Below are 23,102 nucleotides of genomic sequence, written 5' to 3'. Positions count from 1 at the left end.
AGGGCAGACACTCCTGCAGAGTGCCCCCCATTGAAACACAGAGGAGCAGGAAGGAGGCAGTTCGGCCTCCAACACCGCGTCCTCACCAGGCCAACTGGTAAATTTGACCCAGCCTTATAAATCAAAATCAAATATTACAGGTGGAGGTGTATCACATTATTCACTTAGCCTACCACAGAGATGAGAAGTGTTTTTTCCCACTGGGGCAGTCATACCTATATCGTTCTTTTGGCACCAACCTGTCACTCAATCATTTGAACTTTTTTGCTACTTCTATATAGGGACATAGAACTAAAACTGAGGGGGCACAAGTTTGAACCGAGGGGGCTAAGCCCCCTTTAGCCCCCTCGTGGACCCGGGTCCGCATTTGGCATGTAGATAGCTAGCTAGCAAATAACGTGTCATTTAGCTTGCTTCATCAGAGATTAGGCTTTTGGAAAGAGTTGCCAGTCAGTCTACTGTCATCACCACTATAGATGGCAAGCAAATCAAACAATATTTTGATATAGCCATCTAGTTTATCCCCTGAAAGTTAGCTTGTTAACTAGCCATATGTGACAGACCGCCTCGATTCTGTCTTATGTAGCAAAATTTGAAATTGTGTTTTTTACATTGAATAAAAGTAGAGACTCAGACCTACAAAATGGTATATCATACACAGCAGTTGAGGAACAATGGGAAAGTAATTCTGCTTTGAAAGTTGATAAACTTGTAAACCCACTTTTGAGAAAATGGCTTTGAATGTGTTTGGTACACCTGCTGGAGAGCTCTTCTTAATCTACACCTATTCAGCATTGTTCACACCCTCTTAAGACTTAGCCCCACAATCTCTTTAAGGATTCACGTGAGGCCATGTGCTAAACAGAGTGAGTAAGGTAGTGTAGTAAACAACCAAAGATTTCAAGACTAAAGTGGTGAAAGTAGTAGCCTACAATAAGGAAAGTATAGTCCTGGGCCTAAATGCTATTCTGACATTGGTGCAGGTCATGTTGTTCTTCACATTAACGTGTCTGGTAAACACACGTTATATCAAATAAAATAAAAAGTTTATATGTCACATGCACAGGATCCAGAAGGTGTAAACGGTACAGTGGGCAGCAGGTAGCCTAGCGGTTAAGAGCGTTGGGCCAATAAGTCGCTCTGGATAAGAGCTAAAATGACAAAAAATGTAATGGTTATTTGCATAGTAGCAATATAAAAAATAGAAAGTGTCCAGATAAAAATATTTTAAAATTTTTAGATGATGCTTACCCAGACACTAGGGGTGTGCCGAGTAGTCGGACAAAACGAGTATTGTCACAGATATGGGCAGTTTTCTGGATACGATTATGATCTGAGCATTTTTTGGAATTATCTATGATCGGAAGAAAAGTATTTCTGGGTGCCAGCAAGCATGTTTCTCATGTGTCAGTAACAGAGTTTCTAAAATATACTGTACTGTCTTTGAGTCAGTCATGTGCGTGGTCTAAATAACTCAACTGGAGAGTTTGCCTGTCTGTAAAGAGAAGGGCAAGCTGTACGTTGATCCTGCTGCTCTGATTGGATAGAGTGAAGCTGTATTTCTCCTGTCCACTTGCTTCAAAATTTCACCTGATCTCATGGTTTAGGTCTGATAATGTAGATTGCTGATGCCTGCTACTATGATAAATCACATGGCGAGGACGTTTACTATCAAGCTATCAATGTGCATAATATCTAACAAGTGGGGCAAGGGAAAAATGATGAAAAGCTAATGCGCATTCTGACTGAGTGATAGCGAACTTGGCTGCCTGCTGCAAATTGAGGACACAGACACACACACAGACCCACCCTTTCGCGCGCTGCTCCTAATCTGCAGGTTTTTTTGCAGTGAGAACGTGAAGGGAGGCATTTTGCCAACATCTATTTAGGCATATTAAAACACTTCCGTTTTTTCCTGAGTATCATCCAATCCGACTATCAATTTACGGATACGAGTATGGCCATGTCGGCACACCACTACCAGACACACTTCTCTAAATTGATGGGTCATGTGAAAGAAATGCTATAACACCCCTCCAGCCACATCTAGCTAAGTGGATGGGTCACTAGACATGTACACTTGTTCATGAAATACAACAGATGGCCATAATCACCCCCACACACCTGACTAACTTGATGGGCCATGTAATCCTCTGGCAAAGTGGAGTCTTTTGTTCAGACATGTACAGTGAAGGAAAAAAGTATTTGATCCCCTGCTGATTTTGTACGTTTGCCCACTGACAAAGAAATGATCAGTCTATAATTTTAATGGTAGGTTTATTTGAACAGTGAGAGACAGAATAACAACAAAATAATCCAGAAAAACGCATGTCAAAAATGTTATAAATTGATTGGCATTTTAATGAGGGAAATAAGTATTTGACCCCTCTGCAAAACATTACTTAGTACTTGGTGGCAAAACCCTTGTTGGCAATCACAGAGGTCAGACGTTTCTTGTAGTTGGCCACCAGGTTTCCACACATCTCAGGAGAGATTTTGTTCCACTCCTCTTTGCAGATCTTCTCCAAGTCATTAAGGTTTCGAGGCTGACGTTTGGCAACTCGAACCTTCAGCTCCCTCCACAGATTTCCTATGGGATTTAAGGTCTGGAGACTGGCTAGGCCACTCCAGGACCTTAATGTGCTTCTTCTTGAGCCACTCCTTTGTTGCCTTGGCCGTGTGTTTTGGGTCATTGTCATGCTGGAATACCCATCCACGACCCATTTTCAATGCCCTGGCTGAGGGAAGGAGGTTCTCACCCAAGATTTGACGGTACATGGCCTCGTCCATCGTCCCTTTGATGCAGTGAAGTTGTTCTGTCCCCTTAGCAGAAAAACACCCCCAAAGCATAATGTTTCCACCTCCATGTTTGACGGTGGGGATGGTGTTCTTGGGGTCATAGGCAGCATTCCTCCTCCTCCAAACACGGCGAGTTGAGTTGAGACCATAATCGGGCTCTTTGGCATCATCTGACCACAACACTTTCACCCAGTTCTCCTCTGAATCATTCAGATGTTCATTGGCAAACTTCAGACGGGCCTGCATATGTGCTTTCTTGAGCAGGGGGACCTTGCGGGCGCTGCAGGATTTCAGTCCTTCACGGCGTAGTATGTTACCAATTGTTTTCTTGGTGACTATGGTCCCAGCTGCCTTGAGATCATTGACAAGATCCTCCTGTGTAGTTCTGGGCTGATTCCTCACCATACTCATGATCATTGCAACTCCACGAGGTGAGATATTGCATGGAGCCCCAGGCCGAGGGAAATTGACAGGTATTTTGTGTTTCGTCCATTTGCGAATAATCGCACCAACTGTTGTCACCTTCTCACCAAGCTGCTTGGCGATGGTCTTGTAGCCCATTCCAGCCTTGTGTAGGTGTACAATCTTGTCCCTGACATCCTTGGAGAGCTCTTTGGTCTTGGCCATGGTGGAGAGTTTGGAATCTGATTGATTGATTGCTTCTGTGGACAGGTGTCTTTTATACAGGTAACAAACTGAGATTAGGAGCACTCCCTTTAAGAGTGTGCTCCTAATCTCAGTTCGTTACCTGTATAAAAGATACCTGGGAGGCAGAAATCTTTCTGATTGAGAGGGGGTCAAATACTTATTTCCCTCATCAAAATGCAAATCAATTTATAACATTGCTGACATGCGTTTTTCTGGATTTTTTTGTCGTTATTCTGTCTCTCACTGTTCAAATAAACCTACCATTAAAATTATAGACAGATCATTTCTTTGTCAGTGGGCAAACTTACAAAATCAGCAGGGGATCAAATACTTTATTTCCCTCACTGTAGCTAGCAAGCTAAACAATGTACCATAATCCCAACCCATACTACTTGCAATACAAACTGATTGTCAATTGAAATGCTGTAGTAAGAATCTGCAGGTAGCTAAGGCTAACCAACTAGGTTCAATGTTATCTAGCTAGCTAACTAACATTAGGCTATAACTAGCAATGCTAATAGCTGAGATACAAATAATATTACTACACAGATCATACACGTAATGTTAGCGAGCCAGCAAGCTACCCAGTGGGCAAAACCTTGTTGAAAAGACATCAGTATGATGTCATATCCTGGTCGCAAACTGGTTGAAAAATGACATTTTTTAACATATCTTTACTGATGAGAATATTACATATGTTTCTGGTCATAATTGTGACTACCTGACCAGCTGGTCATTATCCTGACCACTATATTATGTGCTATATTATGTAGACTACTGGTCATAGTTAAGACCTCATCATAACCTGATAATGACCCCCTGACTTCAGATGATTACCTACACTCATAAAAAAAGGGTTCCAAAAGTGTTTTTCGGTTGTCCCCATAGAATAACCCTTTTTGGTTCCATGTACATACCTTTTGGTTTCCATGTAGCACCCTCTGTGGAAAGGGTCCTACATAGAACCCAAAAGGGTTCTACTTGAACCCAAAAGGGTTCTTACCTGGAACCAAAAAGGGTTCATCAAAGGATTCTCCTATGGAGATAACCGAATAACCCTTTTAGGTTCTAGATAGCACCTTTTTTCTAAGAGTGTACTGTAAAAAGTATTGCAGAGGATAAAGTTGGATATTGAAAACATTGTTCATTACATTTCTATTTGTTTCCATAGTCACCAATTAAAGTTAATCTGCAACTTATTCTTACATTTAAAATAGATCAAGCAATGCCAAAAACAAATCTATGTCACAATTTTTCACATCTGTATACAGTACTTGTTTCATAATTCACCCACAGAAATTACAAGCATAAAAATACTGGGAGTATATAAAGGCCCATTGTTTCATTTTATTAATGATTAATAAGAGTGGTGTGATGGGTAGATCCTCATCAAAGACATCTGAGCGTAGAAGGTGATCTGGAGCGTAAGTGGTCCTCTTGAAGAGTGGTGTGATGGGTCAGATCTGTAGCGAAGAGATTCAGTGCATTTCAACTTTATAAATTTGAGATTTTATAAGCAAACTAGAAAACAACATTTTTGAAGAAACTTTGTGGACTCAGCTGGCTTAAACTATTTCCATGATACTAGTTGAATAATTTTGTGGCAGTTATAGTTTAGAGATAAAAAATAGCAACTTGCTCAGATACAGTACCATTCAAAGGCTTGGACACACCTACTCATTCCAGGGGTTTTCTTTAAATTTACTATTTTCTACATTGTAGAATAATAGTGAAGACATCAAAACTATGAAATAACACAGTTACCAAAAAAGTGTTAAACAAATCAAAATATATATTATATTTGAGATTCTTCAAAAAGCCACCCTTTGCCTTGATGACAGCTTTGCACACTCTTGGCATTCTCTCAACCAGCTTCACCTGGAATGCTTTTCCAACAGTCTTGAAGGAGTTCCCACATATGCTGAGCACTTGTTGGCTGCTTTTCCTTCACTCTGCGGTCCAACTCATCCAAAACCATCTCAATTGGGTTGAGGTCAGGGGAATGTGGAGGCCAGGTCATCTGATGCATCACTCTCTTTCTTGGTAAAATAGCCCTTACACAGCCTGGAGGTGTGTTGGATCATTGTCCTGTTGAAAAACAAATGATGGTCCCACTAAGCCCAAACCAGATGGGATGGCGTATCACTGCAGAATGCTGTGGTAGCCATGCTGGTTATGTGTCCCTTGAATTCTAAATAAATCACAGACAGTGTCACCAGAAAAGCATCCCCACACCATAACACCTCCTCCTCCATGCTTTAAGGTGGGAACTACACAGAGATCATCTGTTCACCCACACCGTGTCTCAAAAAGCCACGGCGGTTGGAACCAAAAATGTCCAATTTCGATTCCATTCCAAAGGACACATTTCCACCGCTCTAATGTCCATTGCTCATGTTTCTTGGCCCAAGCAAGTCTCTTCTTCTTATTGGTGGCCTTTAGTAGTGGTTTCTTTGCAGCAATTCGACCATGAATGCCTGATTCACGCAATCTCCTCTGAACAGTTGATGTTGAGATGTGTCTGTTACTTGAACTCTGTGAAGGATTTATTTGGGCTGCAATTTCTGAGAATGGTAACTCTAATGAACTTATCCTCTGCAGCAGAGGTAACTCTGGCGGTCCTGTGGCGGTCCTCATGAGAGCCAGTTTCATCATAGCTGGTTTCATCATGGTTTTTGCGACTGCACTTGAAGAAACTTTCAACTTCAAATGTTCCGTAATGACTGACCTTCATGTCTTAAAGTAATGATAGACCCGTCATTTCTCTTTGCTTATTTTAGCTGTTCTTGCCATAATATGGACTTGGTCTTTTACCAAATAGGTCTATCTTCTATATACAACCCCTACCTTGTCACAACACAACTGATTGGCTCAAACACATTAAAGAAGGAAAGAAATTCCACAAGGCATACCTGTTAATTGAAATGCATTCCAGGTGACATTCTTATGAAGCTGGTTGAGAGAATGCCAAGTGTGGGTGGCTACTTTGAAGACTCACAAATATAAAATATATTTTGATTTGTTTAACACTATTTTGGTTACTATATTATTCCATATGTGTTATTTCATAGTTTTGATGTCTTCACTATTATTCTACAATTTAGAAAATAGTAAAACTATAGAAAAACCCTTGAATGAGTAGGTGTGTCCACACTTTTGACTGGTACTGTATATTTTATATATTTTCCTTTATTATTTTCCACTAACCCTACCACCCCTCCCCTAATTGGAGTAAACTAATGGACAACAACACTTAGGCTTCTACTCCAGCTTATAAACTCAGCAAAAAAAGAAATGTCCCTTGTTCAGGACCCTGGCTTTCAAAGATAATTAGTAAAAATCCAAATAACTTCACAGATCTTCATTGTAAAGGGTTTAAACACTGTTTCCCATGCTTGTTCAACCATAAACAATTAATGAACATGCACCTGTGGAATGGTCGTTAAGACACTAACAGCTTACAGACGGTAGGCAATTAAGGACACAGTTATGAAAAGTTAGGACACTAAAGAGGCCTTTCTACTGACTCTGAAAAACACCAAAAGAAAGATGCCCAGGTTCCCTGCTCATCTGCGTGAACGTGCCTTAGGCATGCTGCAAGGAGGAATGAGGACTGCAGAAGTGGCCAGGGCAATAAATTGCAATGTCCATACTGTGAGACGCCTAAGACAGCGCTACAGGGAGACAGGACAGCTGATCGTCCTCGCAGTGGCAGACCACGTGTAACAACACCTGCACAGGATCAGTACATCTGAACATCACACCTGCGGGACAGGTACAGGATGGCAACAACAACTGCCTGAGTTACACCAGGAACACACAATCCCTCCATATGGCGGCAGGTAGCTTAGTGGGTAAGAGCGTTGTGCCAGTAACCGAAAGGTCGCTGGTTCTAATCCCCGAGCCGACTAGGTGAAAAATCTGTCGATGTGCCCTTAAGCAAGGCACTTAACCCTAATTGCTCATGTAAGTCGCTCTGGATAAGAGCGTCTGCTAAATGACTAAAATGTAAATGTAAATATGTGCTCAGACTGTCCCCAATAGACTGAGAGAGGCTGGACTGAGGGCTTGTAGGCCTGTTGTAAGGCAGGTCCTCACCAGACATCACCGGCAACAACGTCGCCTATGGGCACAAACCCACCGTCACTGGACCAAACAGGACTGGCAAAAAGTGCTCTTCACTGACGAGTCGCGGTTTTGTCTCACCAGGAGTGATGGTCGGATTTGCCTTTATTGTCGAAGGAATGAGCATTACACCGAGGCCTGTACTCTGGAGCGGGATCGATTTGGAGGTGGAGGGTCCGTCATGGTCTGGGGCGGTGTGTCACAGCATCATAGGACTGAGCTTGTTGTCATTGCAGGCAATCTTAACGCTGTGCGTTACAGGGAAGACATCCTCCTCCCTTATGTGGTACCCTTCCTGCAGGCTCATCCTGACATGACCCTCCAGCATGACAATGCCACCAGCCATACTGCTCGTTCTGTGCATGATTTCCTGCAAGACAGGAATGTCAGTGTTCTGCCATGGCCAGCGAAGTGCCCGGATCTCAATCCCATTGAGCATGTCTGGGACCTGTTGGATCGGAGGGTGAGGTCTAGGGCCATTCCCCCCAGAAAAGTCTGGGAACTTGCAGGTGCCTTGGTGGAAGAGTGGGGTAACATCTCACAGCAAGAACTGGCAAATCTGGTGCAGTCCATGAGGAGGAGATGCACTGCTGTACTGGCCACATCAGATACTGACTGTTACTTTTGATTTTGACCCCCCCTTTGTTCAGGGACACATTATTCCATTTCTGTTAGTCACATGTCTGTGTAACTTGTTCAGTTTATGTCTCAGTTGTTGAATCTTGTTATGTTTATACAAATATTTACACGTTAAGTTTGCTGAAAATAAACGCAGTTGACAGTGAGAGGACATTTCTTTTTTTGCTGAATTTACATACTATTTACACATTTATGGACACAGTACATTTTACAATAGTTATCTTTTGTTTGTTTTAGTCCCATCCTCAACCCCTCCCATCTGTCTCTGAACACAATCCAGTTTTGATTTCTAATTGCAATATATCTTTCAACTGTGCTGTGATGTTTCATGTTTCACAAAAGACACACACATAGTTAGCATGACGACGTTGACATGACAATATTTCAAAGCACTTCATGGCTACAGACGAAAAGTTATTGTGATCATATCGCTCTCTTTCTCTCTCACACTCACACACACACACACACACACACACACACACACACACACACACACACACACACACACACACACACACACACACACACACACACACACACACACACACATTTACTATCATTAACTAAACAGAAATCAAAATGTCAGCTAGCTAGCTATCTACAACCAACGCCTACAACAGGTAAAATTTAAAATGTACCATATCCATAGAGGATTAGCCAGAGAGCTAATGTTAGCTAACTAGCTAAAATTAGCCAGGTAAGTTAGTTACTTAACTAGCTAGCTACAGACAGAAACTAGGAAATCTTTCCTTGATGTTCTTCTCCCCAACAAACCAGAGCTTTACTTACAAAAGTTTAGCAAAACCAAGAGAACAGGGACTCTAAGTTGTTTTTGTACGTTTTGAGAAATTGTCGTTGTTTTCCAGCTGTGTTGTTGTGTAGCTTACTAGGCACTCTGTCCCAACTGCTGTATGGAATGTTGATGGGTGCGCTCGAGCAGGCTGCCTGCGTGCAGAGATCTATTGCTGCGCATGAAGCACAGATTCCAATCCAAGTTTCAGCTGGAATTTATGCTTCTTCTTCTTTATGGTTTTATGGCAGACTACACCTATTGGTGTACTGCCGCCACCTACTGTACGGGGTAGTGAAAAAAATATATGCCTACCTCCTTATTTAACTACTGAAATGTAAATACAATTACTGCACGCATTGTGTTAATTGCTTAAAAACTTTAAGGAAAAATGTTGTATGGTTATCCTGTATTATTGTGCATGTCTATCTTACATGCTGATAGCCTAGAACAAATGTTATTGAAGTGAATGTGCACTTTTCAGTTGGGTGGAATGCAACTACAAAAAACATTGCCATTGCCTGTAGTAAAAGCAAAAGCATAAATGGCATCAGAGATTCTCTAAATTAAGGGACATCTCTGATAGCTATAGGACTGCAAGACTGTCAAAAAAATGAGCTTTTAATAACCTAGTAAATTCGATGACTTGAAGGTGAAAAATATCACATTTATATAGATTTGTTTTTTAAAACTGTTATTTCATCACCTATCGAATAAACACCTCAAATGGTCCTACTGGCTTCATCAATAAGTGCTTCGATGACGTCGTCCCCACAGTGACCGTAAGTACATACTCCAACCAGAAGCCATGGATTACAGGCAACATCCACACTGAGCTAAAGGGTAGCGCTGCCGCTTTCAAGGAGCGGGACTCTAACCAGGACGCTATATAAGAAATCCCGCTATGCCCTCCGACGAACCATCAAACAGGAAAAGAGTCAATACAGGACTAAGATTGAATCGTACTACACCGGCTCCGATGCTCGTCAGATGTGGCAGGGCTTACAATCTATTACAGACTACAAAGGGAAGCACAGCCGCGAGCTGCCCAGTGACACAAGACGAGCTACCAGACGAGCTAAATCACTTCTATGCTCGCTTCGATGGCAAGCAACACTGAAGCATGCATGAAAGCATCAGCTGTTCCAGATGACTATGTTATCACGCTCTCTGTAGCCGATGTAAGACTTTTAGCAGGTCAACATTCACAATGCCACAGGGCCAGATGGATTACCAGGATGTGTACTCTGAGCATGCGCTGACCAACTGGCAAGTGTCTTCACTGACATTTTCAACATGTCCCTGACTGAGTCTGTAATACCAACATGTTTCAAGCAGACCACCATAGTCCCTGTGCCCAACAAAATTAAGATAACCTGCCTAAATGACTACTGACCCGTAGCACTCACGTCTGTAGACATGAAGTCCTTTGAAAGGCTGGTCATGGCTCACATCAACACCATTATCCCAGAAACCCTAGATACACTTCAATTTGCATATCGCCCCAAAAGATCCACAGATGATGTAATCTCCATTGCACTCCACACTGCCCTTTCCCACCTGGACAAGTGGAACACCTACGTGAGAATGCTATTCATTGACTACAGCTCAGCGTTCAACACCATAGTGCCCTGAAAGCTCATCACTAAGCTAAGGACCCTGGGACTAAACACCTTCCTCTGCAACAGGATCCTGGACTTCCTGACGGGCCGCCCCCAGGTGGTAATGGTAGGTAACAACACATCTGCCACACTGATCCTCAACATGGGGGCCCCTCAGGGGTGCGTGCTCAGTCCCCTCCTGTACTCCCTGTTCACCCATGACTGCATGTTCAAGCACGACTCCAACACAATCATTAAGTTTGCAGACGACACAACAGTGGTAGGCCTGATCACCGACAACGATGAGACAGCCTATAGGGCGGAGGTCAGAGACCTGGCCGTGTGGTAACAGGATAACAACCTCTCCCTCAACGTGATCAAGACAAAGGAGATGATCGTGGACTACAGGGAAAAAAAGAGGACTGAGCACGCCCCCATTCTCATCGACGGGGCTGTAGTGGAACAGGTTTAGAGCTTCAAGTTCCTTGGTGTCCACATCACCAACAAACTATCATGGTCCAAACACAGCAAGACAGTCGTGAAGAGGGCACGACAAAGCCTATTCCCGCTCAGGAGACTGAAAAGATTTGGCATGGGTCCTCAGATCCTCAAACAGTTCTACAGCTGCACCATCGAGAGCATCCTGACTGGTTGCATCACCGTCTGGTATGGCAACTGCTCGGCCTCCGACCGCAAGGCACTACAGAGGGTAGTGCGTACAGCCCAGTACATCACTTGGGCCAAGCTTCCTGCCATCCAGGACCTCTATACCAGGCGGTGTCAGAGGATAGCCCTAAAAATTGTCAAAAACTCCAGCAACCCTAGTCATAGATTGTTCTCTCTGCTACCGCATGGCAGGCGGTACCTAAGTCTAGGTCCAAAAGGCTTCTTAACTGCTTCTACCCCCAAGGCATAATACTCCTGAACAGCTAATCATAGCTACCTGGACAATTTGCATTGTCCCCCCCACCCCACCCCCTCTTTTACGCTGCTGCTACACTCTGTTTATTATCTATGCATAGTCACTTTAACTCTACCCACATGTAAATATTACCTCAATTACCTTGACTATCCTGTGCCCCCTCACATTGACTCTGTACCGGTACCCCCTGTATATAGCCTCCCTACTGTTATTTTATTTTACTGCTGCTCTTTAATTATTTGTAATTTTCATTTATTACTTATCTATTTCTTTACTTAACACTTATTTTTCTTAAAACTGCATTGTTGGTTAAGGGCTTGTAAGTAAGCATTTCACTGTTGTATTCGGCGCATGTGGCAAATAACATTTGATTTGATTTGATTTACTGCTGACAAAAGTTAATCGGGGCGGATAAGCTGAAATGCACTCAGCCCGAGTACCATTAGCCGGAGCCCAGAGTAATATGATTCTGCCAGATTCTGGAAGAGCTTGGCCCGCATGAAACCCCCCACGAGTCTGAGTCGATGCCGGGTCTCAAGCGGAATAGGCCAGAGCCCAGTGTGTTGACTGGGTACAGTATGCCACGAGACCCTAACCTGCTTTGGTGTGCTCTCCCAGCTGTTGTTTGACAAGTGCGCTAAGCTGAATCATGCAAACCCTGCTGAAAAAATAACATTACTCCAATTTGAATAATTGTAATGGTTCTAGTGTTTTACATGCAATGAGTGCATGGCCCACAACTACTATGTTTATATAGATTGGTTAATTGAGTAGCATTTAGATAACTGGCCAGTAGTTTCATCAGATATCAACCAAAATAAGACGTATTTTTGATGACGTCAAAAGACGTAATGAAGAAGACGTCTTAATCTGGTTGTGATCTTGTTATATGACGTCCCGACCAGATTTCAACCAGTAAAAGGTGTCTTTATCACGTCGTATGCCCACTGGGTAACATTCACTAACTAGCTAGCAGTATGCTTTAACTTGCAATGAAAACGACTTTCTGACAAAATTAGAAACGTATACTATCTGAAAATGTAGCTAGACTCTTACCCGTATACATGGATGAACGCTTCATGGCAGACTAGAAGCCCTTTAACTCTGTTTTGTTTGTACAGCTTGTTTGGCACGTGCTGTGTCAAGTCACTCCGGTTAACACTGACCGTGTGCTGAAAGTAGTCCATCACAACTTTTTCCCACTGATCTTGTCGATAGCGTCAGGGCAGCAATGTTGTTGAGAGCAGTAGCAAGACTTTTGCAGTTCTCCATGGCTAACATTATATATACTGAACAAAAATATAAACGCAACATGTAAAGTGTTGATCCCACGTTTCATGAGCTGAAATAAAAGATCCCAAAAATGTTCCATACGCACAAAAAACGTATTTATCTAAAATGTGGTGCACAAATTTGTTTACATCCCTGTAAGTGAGAATTTCTCCTATGCCAAGATAATCCATCCACCTGACAGGTGTGGCATATCAAGAAACTGATTGAACAGCATGATCATTACACAGGTACACCTTGTGCTGGGGACAATAAAGGCCACTCTAAAATGTGCAGTTTTGTAACATAACACAATGCCACAGATGTCTCAAGTTTTAAGGGAGTGTGCAATTGGAATGCTGACTGCAGGAATGTCCACCAGAGCTGTTGCCAGATAATTTAATGTTAATTTCTCTACCATAAGCCACCTCCAATGTCGTTTTAGAGAATTTGCCAGAAATTAGTTTTCATTACATGTTCAAGCATACTGTTAGATAGCTAGCTAACGTTAGCTGGCTGGCTGGCTGGCTCGCTAGCTAATGTTATGTGTAGTAATATTATTTGTATCTCAGAGCCATTTGCATTGCTAGTTATAGCCTGATGTTAGCTAGCTAACATTGAACCTAGCTAGTTGGTTAGCATTAGCTACCTGTGGATTCATGCAAGGTAGTAACGTTTTGATTTGGGATTATGGTTCATTGTTTATGACTAAACAAAAGACTCCAGTAACCACTTCACTGTACCGTTTACACCTTCTGTGTCCTGTGCATGTGACAAATAAGCTTTTATTTTATTTGATATAGTGTGTGTTTACCAGAGACAGTAATGTGAAAAACAACATGACCTGCACCAAAATCAAATTAGGATATAACATTAGGCCAACGAGACAGTGTCCAAGTTCTAAAATTCTCCGGTAGAATGCCCTGCTTTTGTTTAGTCAAACTCAAAACAGTAAGCTATTTTCTGTAATTAGCTCGCAATTAACTTGTAAATAATGATCTTGTTGTGAGTTTATTTTCTTGTAATAATGAATACAAATTAGCTAAAGTTAAGACGTTGTCAGTTGTATGATATATCATTATTTGAACTGGCTAGCCAGCTAACTTAACGTTAGCTAGCTAGCTAACAAGCTAGAAATGAACCAAAACATTTTTTAGAAAGTTGCTTTTAGTTGCCTGGTTTGCTAGATTGACATATACTAAATTCATTTTTAAACAGACGGATGTATTGGTTAAAATACACCAGTTATGCTATTTTGTACCACCAGGCTGCTGATGTAATGCAGTCTGTCGTTTTTGTGCTTATACTTATTCATAACGACAAGTTTGATGTCGATAGACAGAGTATAAACCAGCCTTTAGTCTTGAAATCTTTGGTTGTACAGTACTGTACTCATTGTTTAGCACATGGCCTCACATGTGAATCCTTAAAGAGATGGGTGGGGCTAAGGCTTAAGAGGGTGTGAACGGTGCTGAATGGGTGTAGACAAAGAAGAGTTCTCCAGTAGGTGTACAAAAACATTCAAGTGCCATTTTCTCAAAAGTGGGGTTACGTTTATCAACTTCCAAAGCAGAATTCCTTTCCCATTGTTCCTCAACTGTAGTGTATGATATACAATTTTCTAGCTCTGAGTCTCTACTTTTATCCAATGTAAAAAATAGATATATATTCAAATGTTGCTACATAAGACCGAATCGAGTCGATCGGTCACATATAGCCATTACATTAATTGCTATAAATGATTGTTGTCTAAAAGTGTAGCCTAGGTGTTGTCTGTCTTTCCGTCATCAGGGAGGACATGTTTGCACAGGACTCTATTGAGCTCTTGACGACATCAGGTCTCCAGTTCAAGAAGCATGAGGGGATCGAGACGTTGTACTTCAACAAACTGCTCATGATATCAGGTGTGGTGTTCTGTGAGAGCGTGAAAGTGGCTGTCTCCTTTTACATTTACATTACATTTTAGTAATTTAGCAGATGCTCTTATCCAGAGCGACTTACAGTTAGTGAGTGCATACATTTTTATACTGGCCCTCCATGGGAAACGAACCCACCACCCTGGCGTTGCAAGCGCCATGCTCTACCAACTGAGCTACAGGGTCTCCTCAGGTAGTACATTTTTAAGCACACTTGTATGTTATATGCTGCAAATATAGGCCATCTGGCACAAATAAGTGATACACTTGCTCATTATTAATTAGACATAAGAAGCTTTACACTGAAAGATTGTTTATTTTTCTCTTTGTAGTTGCTATGACTTTGGATATCTGATCAATATTCTGTCCAACTCTAACCTGCCCGAAGAAGAAGTGGACTTCTTTGAGATCCTTCGCCTGTTCTTCCCCATCATATATGACATCAAGTACCTCATGAAGAGCTTCAAAAACCTCAAGGTAACTTCAGCACATTTGAAGAAAGGATTACTCAGCTCTCTATCAATGCAATGAGTTTCAGAGAGCTAACAAGTTTATCAACCTCCAAAGCAGAATACTTTTCCCATTGTTCCTCAACTGTAGTTTATGATATACCATTTTCTAGCTCTGAGTCTCTACTTTTATCCAATGTAAAAAATACATAGATGTTCAAATGTTGCTACATAAGACCGAATCAAGTCGGTCGGTCACATATAGCCATTACATTAATTGCTATAAATAATTGTTGTCTAAAAGTGTAGCCTAGGTATTGTCTGTCTTTCCTTCATCAGGGAGGACATGTTTGCACAGGACTCCATTGAGCTCTTGACGACATCAGGTATTCAGTTCAAGAAGCATATACAGTGGGGAGAACAAGTATTTGATACACTGCCGATTTTGCAGGTTTTCCTACTTACAAAGCATGTAGAGGTCTGTAATTTTTTATCATATGTACACTTCAACTGTGAGAGACGGAATCTAAAACAAAAATCCAGAAAATCACATTGTATGATTTTTTAGTAATGAATTTGCATTTTATTGCATGACATAAGTATTTGATACATCTAAAAAGCAGAACTTAATATTTGTTACAGAAACCTTTGTTTGCAATTACAGAGATCATATGTTTCCTGTAGGTCTTGACCAGGTTTGCACACACTGCAGCAGGGATTTTGGCCCACTCCTCCATACAGACCTTCTCCAGATCCTTCAGGTTTCGGGGCTGTCGCTGGGCAATACGGACTTTCAGCTCCCTCCAAATATGTTCTATTGGGTTCAGGTCTGGAGACTGGCTAGGCCACTCCAGGACATTGAGATGCTTCTTACGGAGCCACTCCTTAGTTGCCCTGGCTGTGTGTTTCGGGTCGTTGTCATGCTGGAAGACCCAGCCACGACCCATCTTCAATGCTCTTACTGAGGGAAGGAGGTTGTTGGCCAAGATCTCGCGATACATGGCCCCATCCATCCTCCCCTCAATACGGTGCAGTCGTCCTGTCCCCTTTGCAGAAAAGCATCCCCAAAGAATGATGTTTCCACCTCCATGCTTCACGGTTGGGATGGTGTTCTTGGGGTTGTACTCATCCTTCTTCTTCCTCCAAACACGGCGAGTGGAGTTTAGACCAAAAAGCTCTATTTTTGTCTCATCAGACCACATGACCTTCTCCCATTCCTCCTCTGGACATCCAGATGGTCATTGGCAAACTTCAGATGGGCCTGGACATGCGCTGGCTTGAGCAGGGGGACCTCTCGTGCGCTGCAGGATTTTAATCCATGACGGCGTAGTGTGTTACGAATGGTTTTCTTTGAGACTGTGGTCCCAGCTCTCTTCAGGTCATTGACCAGGTCCTGCCGTGTAGTTCTGGGCTGATCCCTCACCTTCCTCATGATCATTGATGCCCCACGAGGTGAGATCTTGCATGGAGCCCCAGACCGAGGGTGATTGACCGTCATCTTGAACTTCTTCCATTTTCTAATAATTGCGCCAACAGTTGTTGCCTTCTCACCAAGCTGCTTGCCTATTGTCCTGTAGCCCATCCCAGCCTTGTGCAGGTCTACAATTTTATCCCTGATGTCCTTACACAGCTCTCTGGTCTTGGCCATTGTGGAGAGGTTGGAGTCTGTTTGATTGAGTGTGTGGACAGGTGTCTTTTATACAGGTAACGAGTTCAAACAGGTGCAGTTAATAAAGGTAGTGAGTGGAGAACAGGAGGGCCTCTTAAAGAAAAACTAACAGGTCTGTGAGAGCCGGAATTCTTACTAGTTGGTAGGTGATCAAATACTTATGTCATGCAAAAAAATGCAAATTCATTACTTAAAAATCATACAATGTGATTTTCTGGATTTTTGTTTTAGATTCCGTCTCTCACAGTTGAAGTGTACCTATGATAAAAATTACAAACCTCTACATGCTTTGTAAGTAGGAAAACCTGCAAAATCGGCAGTGTATCAAATACTTGTTCTCCCCACTGTAGTTTATGATATACCATGTTCTAGCTCTGAGTCTTTACTTTTATCCAATGTAAAAAACACTATTTCAAACGTTGCTGCATAAGACCGAATCGAACCTAAACCACTCATAGGCCTACTTGTCAGCTATAGTTCACTTTATTCCGTTCACCATATTGTGAGATATGGTAAGGCTACCCTCATGTATCTGAAATTACATGATCAATAGATGTTTACTGATCCTGAAAAGTATGCACTTACTTGCTGTAGTGTAGCCTATAACTCTGATGATGATAGAGCTAAATGTCCACAACTGTTTTGCATGGAATAATCGGAAATATGTTGTTCTATGCTCCTCAAGAGGTGATGATATTACAACCAAATAGTTGACATTTATTTAACAATCCCGGCACACAGCTGTCAATAATTTTAGCAGAGCTGCGAAATGAGATGCCTTCCTCTCCTCCATCAGTTCTGTCAATCAGCTCTGATCCTCTTCTAGTCTATTAGCAGCAGGGTGTGGTGGGCTCAAACTAGGCGTGATGGATATGCAAGCCCTACATTACTGTCCCTGTTGTACCATTGCTTTGTTTCTGTGTTGAGTGAAAAGCACTATCTGAGTTTATGTTGAAGGGGGCAAAATGCAGGAGTTATAGTCTACATTTAAATGTAGAGATCCATGGGGAGAACATTGCTACCCAAGAGGCACAGCGCACCTGCAGATTAGAGTTTGATAGAATATGGAGAATGAATATTTGCCAACATGCAATTGCGGAACTTAAATAGATATAATTCATCTCAAATCTAGCAACTTCAGAGATGCCTATTGTGGGGCATTGAATTGTTTTATATAGTCTAATAAAACTTGATCTAATCATAGGCCTACGTAAAACATAATGGTGCATGCGTAATAAGCCGGCTACCAAAAAGAGGTTTGCTATAGTTACCTAAAACGGGGGTCTCCGGTGCCCATTTCGACCCCGGGTACAGAGACTGAAATGACTCACGCACCTCGTGGCAGCTGGGAGGCACAGGTACCTGTCCGTCGGGTAGGGTGTATGGCAGGCACAGGGTGCACAGGAAGAGCGCGCCAGACATCGGAAAAGCGGCCATGGCTCACCGGCACAAAACTTTGTAAATTCAGTCAGTCTCTGTTGCTCCTCGCGTAAAATTTCGAGTGCAAAGTCAGTACTAAACCCACAGCAAGATTAACGACCACTGACTAACGGAACAGCACACTCGTAATGTTGTGTTGGATGGGTAGCAGTGCAGCTCCTGGCTCCTCTTTAATAAGCATCCTTCTGCTCTCCCAATCAAAAAGACTACCGACACCGTGAAACTGCACGTCCTCTTGGGGTGTTCTCCTCACAGAGTTCCAGTCTCATTCAAGTTCTACCAGAAAATCGTAGGTATATCCGCTGTTATTTACATAATGCTCTAGTAAAGCGGGACATCGAGGTTGATAACCTTGCAAATCCCAGTCACTTACTCACTGCTGACTCTTAGCTGGCTCCTTCAGAATGGATGAGCACTGAATCAATACTGCGTGTTACTGCACTTCAGAGTGCGCGCTACAATCTGCCACCGTGCGCTTTATCCTATGAGTGCGCACATATAGTACCAGTCAAAAGTTTGGACACAACTACTCATTCAAGGGTTTTTCTTTATTTTTACTATTTTCTACATTGTAGAATGATAGTGAAGACATCACAACCATTAAATAACACATATGGAATCATGTAGTCATGTAAAAAGTGTTAAACAAATCCAAATATATTTAATATTTGAGATTCTTCCAATTAGCCACCCTTTGCCTTGATGACAACTTTGCACACTCTTGGCATTCTCTCAACCAGCTTCATGAGGTAGTCAGCTGGAACGCTTTTCAATTAACAGGTATGCCTTGTTAAAAGTTAATTTGTGGAATGTATTTCCTTCTTAATGCGTTTGAGCCAATCAGTTGTGTTGTGACAAGGTTTGGGCACACCTACTTGAATGAGTAGGTGTGTCCAAACTTTTGACTGGTACTGTATATACTGCATATTCAACTGATAATCATAAAACAATTTAGGCTATCTGAGCATTATGATCATCTGAGGATCTCAACTTTTTATTGGCTTATAAATGCAAGTAGGTAAGCAGAAATCGTGCATGCTCCATGCAAGACTGCACTTCATAAGAATACTTTTTCATTTTAGTGAATTGTTTTAGTGAAGAGTTTTATAGACTACTGCTGATAGAGAAAAGACAGGCCTAGGCTATTAGTAAAATGTAATAAGTGGTCGTTTCATAGGCAACTGTTTGGCATGCAACATTTCAAAATAAGTCACATAACAATAATTATAGGGTGCATATAACAACAACAGGCCTTTCAAAGTGTAATTACACATAACACAAACATGTACAAGTACTAGGAAATAATGTGTACAATGTAATTATGTTATTACATAGGTAATATGGTAATATTCTGTATCAAATCCTGATCTCTTTTGTAGTTTGCTTTCTGCTTTTTTCTTGTTCTTGTTCAAGTGTACAGCAGCAATCCATATGCACATGCTTCCATCTAGTGGGGAACTGACTATAGCCACAGATTCCACTGTCTGGTTCTACTAAGCAGCAACTCATACATACAAGCTTCAACACAGATGTTGCATTTGTAAAGGAAAAGCAGACATAAAAATCCCTTCAAAGTTATTTTATTTCAGCAGTTGTGTTGATTGTTTCTCATTTAGAGAAGGAACAAAGTGGGAAAAGGCACAATGCTGCTGCTCACAACATCTGATTACAGATCGATACCGTGAAGTTCATTTTGGCCATCATTAAAATTGCAAAGTCATCCACCCGAAAGCAGCAAGACAAACAGCAAGCCAAAAACATCTTGCCAAGCAAACCCCTTTTTCCCACCCACACATAGAGTGGGGTCCGAAATTATTGACACCCTTGACAAAGATGATTGTATAAAATAAATAATAAAAATACTGAGCTATATTGTATGCTAAAAAAAAGGGAAATTATATTATTTTATACTAATACAATTGCTCAGAGAAAGAGATTTTGTTTAACAAGCAATAAAAAAAAACTCAAAAAGGTAGGGGTCAAAATTATGGACACCCCTGTTTTCATTACCTTTACAGGTACTCTTTACAGGTTCCTCAGTTTGATGAGTCTCTCAGGTACGGAGAGTTTTGCGTGGATTTGCACAGCGGACATTTTCAGAAGCTTAACTCAATGTAAACCCATAATGTGCCATGGATGGATCTCTCCAAGGTGGTCTCAGTGTTGGGCTTCAAAGAGAGGGTGACTGGCAATACTTGAAGTGCACACACTGCAATAGGTCAATTTAAACTGCCTGTACTGTGAGCACTTTGGAACTGCCAGGACTACAAACATAGAATCATAGAATATTATAGAACTTTGGCACAAACTTCTCAAACAGACAAACTTCTCAGAAAAAGTATACTTATGACTTAAATACAATGTACATAATACAATAAATAAGTAGGAACATGCAGTGAGGTAGTGGCCTTTACTTTTTATACTAAAAAGTACTCAATATGCAACATTCATTTCCAAATTGTGACATATATAGCTCACAGGTCAGAAAATAACAAGTTACAGGAAACTTGAGGAAAATGTCACCAAATATCCAGAGTTGGGGGTACAAGTCCTTCAGCCAGAAGGAGCAACTAGGGCAGTAGATATTATAGTATTTCACTAACTACACTAGATGCACTTAGCTGGAGAACCATAATAATTGGGGTTGGGAAAAACATAGTCAATCAATCTTTGTTTGATGCGGTTTGGATGCCGTAATTCTGAGTTTACCGTCAGTTCCATTTTAGATACATGGTATTTGAATGTCACCTAAGAGAAGCAGAACACATTTTTGAAGAACCATGAACATGAACCACTTTATGAACATTAGTCTCAATGGAAAAAATATGATGGCTCTAACAAATCACCAAAAAGTGTGGCTATTGCAGACACTTAATATACACTGCTCAAAAAAATAAAGGGAACACTAAAATAACACATCCTAGATCTGAATGAATGAAATAATCTTATTAAATACTTTTTTCTTTACATAGTTGAATGTGCTGACAACAAAATCACACAAAAATGATCAATGGAAATCAAATTTATCAACCCATGGAGGTCTGGATTTGGAGTCACCCTCAAAATTAAAGTGGAAAACCACACTACAGGGTGATCCAACTTTGATGTAATGTCCTTAAAATAAGTCAAAATGAGGCTCAGTAGTGTGTGTGGCCTCCACGTGCCTGTATGACCTCCCTACAACGCCTGGGCATGCTCCTGATGAGGTGGCGGATGGTCTCCTGAGGGATCTCCTCCCAGACTTGGACTAAAGCATCCGCCAACTCCTGGACAGTCTGTGGTGCAACGTGGCGTTGGTGGATGGAGTGAGACATGATGTCCCAGATGTGCTCAATTGGATTCAGGTCTGGGGAACGGGTGGGCCAGTCCATAGCATCAATGCCTTCCTCTTGCAGGAACTGCTGACACACTCCAGCCACATGAGATCTAGCATTGTCTTGCATTAGGAAGAACCCAGGGCCAACCGCACCAGCATATGGTCTCACAAGGGGTCTGAGGATCTCATCTCGGTACCTAATGGCAGTCAGGCTACCTCTGGTGAGCACATGGAGGGCTGTGCGGCCCCCCAAAGAAATGCCACCCCACACCATGACTGACCCACCGCCAAACCGGTCATGCTGGAGGATGTTGCAGGCAGCAGAACGTTCTCCACTGCGTCTCCAGACTCTGTCACGTCTGTCACATGTGCTCAGTGTGAACCTGCTTTCATCTGTGAAGAGCACAGGGCGCCAGTGGCGAACTTGCCAATCTTGGTGTTCTCTGGCAAATGCCAAACATCCTGCACGGTGTTGGGCTGTAAGCACAACCCCCACCTGTGGACATCGGGCCCTCATACCACCCTCATGGATTCTGTTTCTGACCGTTTGAGCAGACACATGCACATTTGTGGCCTGCTGGAGGTCATTTTGCAGGGCTCTAGCAGTGCTCCTCCTGCTCCTCCTTGCACAAAGGCGGAGGTAGCAGTCCTGCTGCTGGGTTGTTGCCCTCCTACGGCCTCCTCCACGTCTCCTGATGTACTGGCCTGTCTCCTGGTAGCGCCTCCATGCTCTGGACACTACGCTGACAGACACAGCAAACCTTCTTGCCACAGCTCGCATTGATGTGCCATCCTGGATGAGCTGCACTACCTGAGCCACTTGTGTGGGTTGTAGACTCCGTCTAATGCTACCACTAGAGTGAAAGCACCGCCAGGATTCAAAAGTGACCAAAACATCAGCCAGGAAGCATAGGAACTGAGAAGTGGTCTGTGGTCACCACCTGCAAAACCAGCCCTTTATTGGGGGTGTCTTGCTAATTGCCTATAATTTCCACCTGTTGTCTATTCCATTTGCACAACAGCATGTGAAATTTTTTGTCAATCAGTGTTGCTTCCTAAGTGGACAGTTTGATTTCACAGAAGTGTGATTGACTTGGAGTTACATTGTGTTGTTTAAGTGTTCCCTTTATTTTTTTGAGCAGTGTAATACCATTTACATTTTCTTACAGAATTATAGCATAAGCAGGGTTAAAGAAGCAACAAAATAGTGAAAATGTATTGCTTCAGATAGACCTGTGTTGGATAATTTAGATATTATGAACGACATGTTATTTAGTTCATCTATTTAAATCAAATACAAGATTTGGCAAAAAAAGTTAAGAACCAAACAATTACTCTGCTCTTTACAACCAGGCACCATGAGCAATTCAAACAGGTCATTTTTTGATTTTTTGTCTTGCGCTCTGTGCTAGCCTACTTTGTGCGTTAGAGGGAAATAAATTATAAATTTGATGCAAAACTGTTACCTGCCTTTACCTTATTCACTAATTTTCTCAGTACCTTTACCTAATCCAAGTAT

At 42.0% G+C, this 23,102-nt stretch overlaps 1 protein-coding gene across 1 annotated transcript in view; it reads right to left on the bottom strand.

The window, feature by feature from the left end:
- LOC311107514 (glypican-3-like) overlaps positions 1 to 18,264 on the bottom strand; it is a gene marked incomplete at both ends in the record, with an annotated part of 281,287 nt that extends 263,023 nt beyond the window's left edge. The window contains one exon of the mRNA XM_084150013.1: positions 18,099 to 18,264. Coding sequence (XP_084006139.1) covers positions 18,099 to 18,264 — 166 coding nt within the window. The remainder of the gene's footprint in view (positions 1 to 18,098) is intronic.
- Positions 18,265 to 23,102: the final 4,838 nt, after the last annotated feature.

The sequence above is a fragment of the Coregonus lavaretus genome (genome assembly GCF_964263955.1).
Source record: "Coregonus lavaretus genome assembly, chromosome: 32".
Taxonomy (NCBI): Eukaryota; Metazoa; Chordata; class Actinopteri; order Salmoniformes; family Salmonidae; genus Coregonus; species Coregonus lavaretus.
This window is presented reverse-complemented; position numbering and strand designations above follow the sequence as displayed.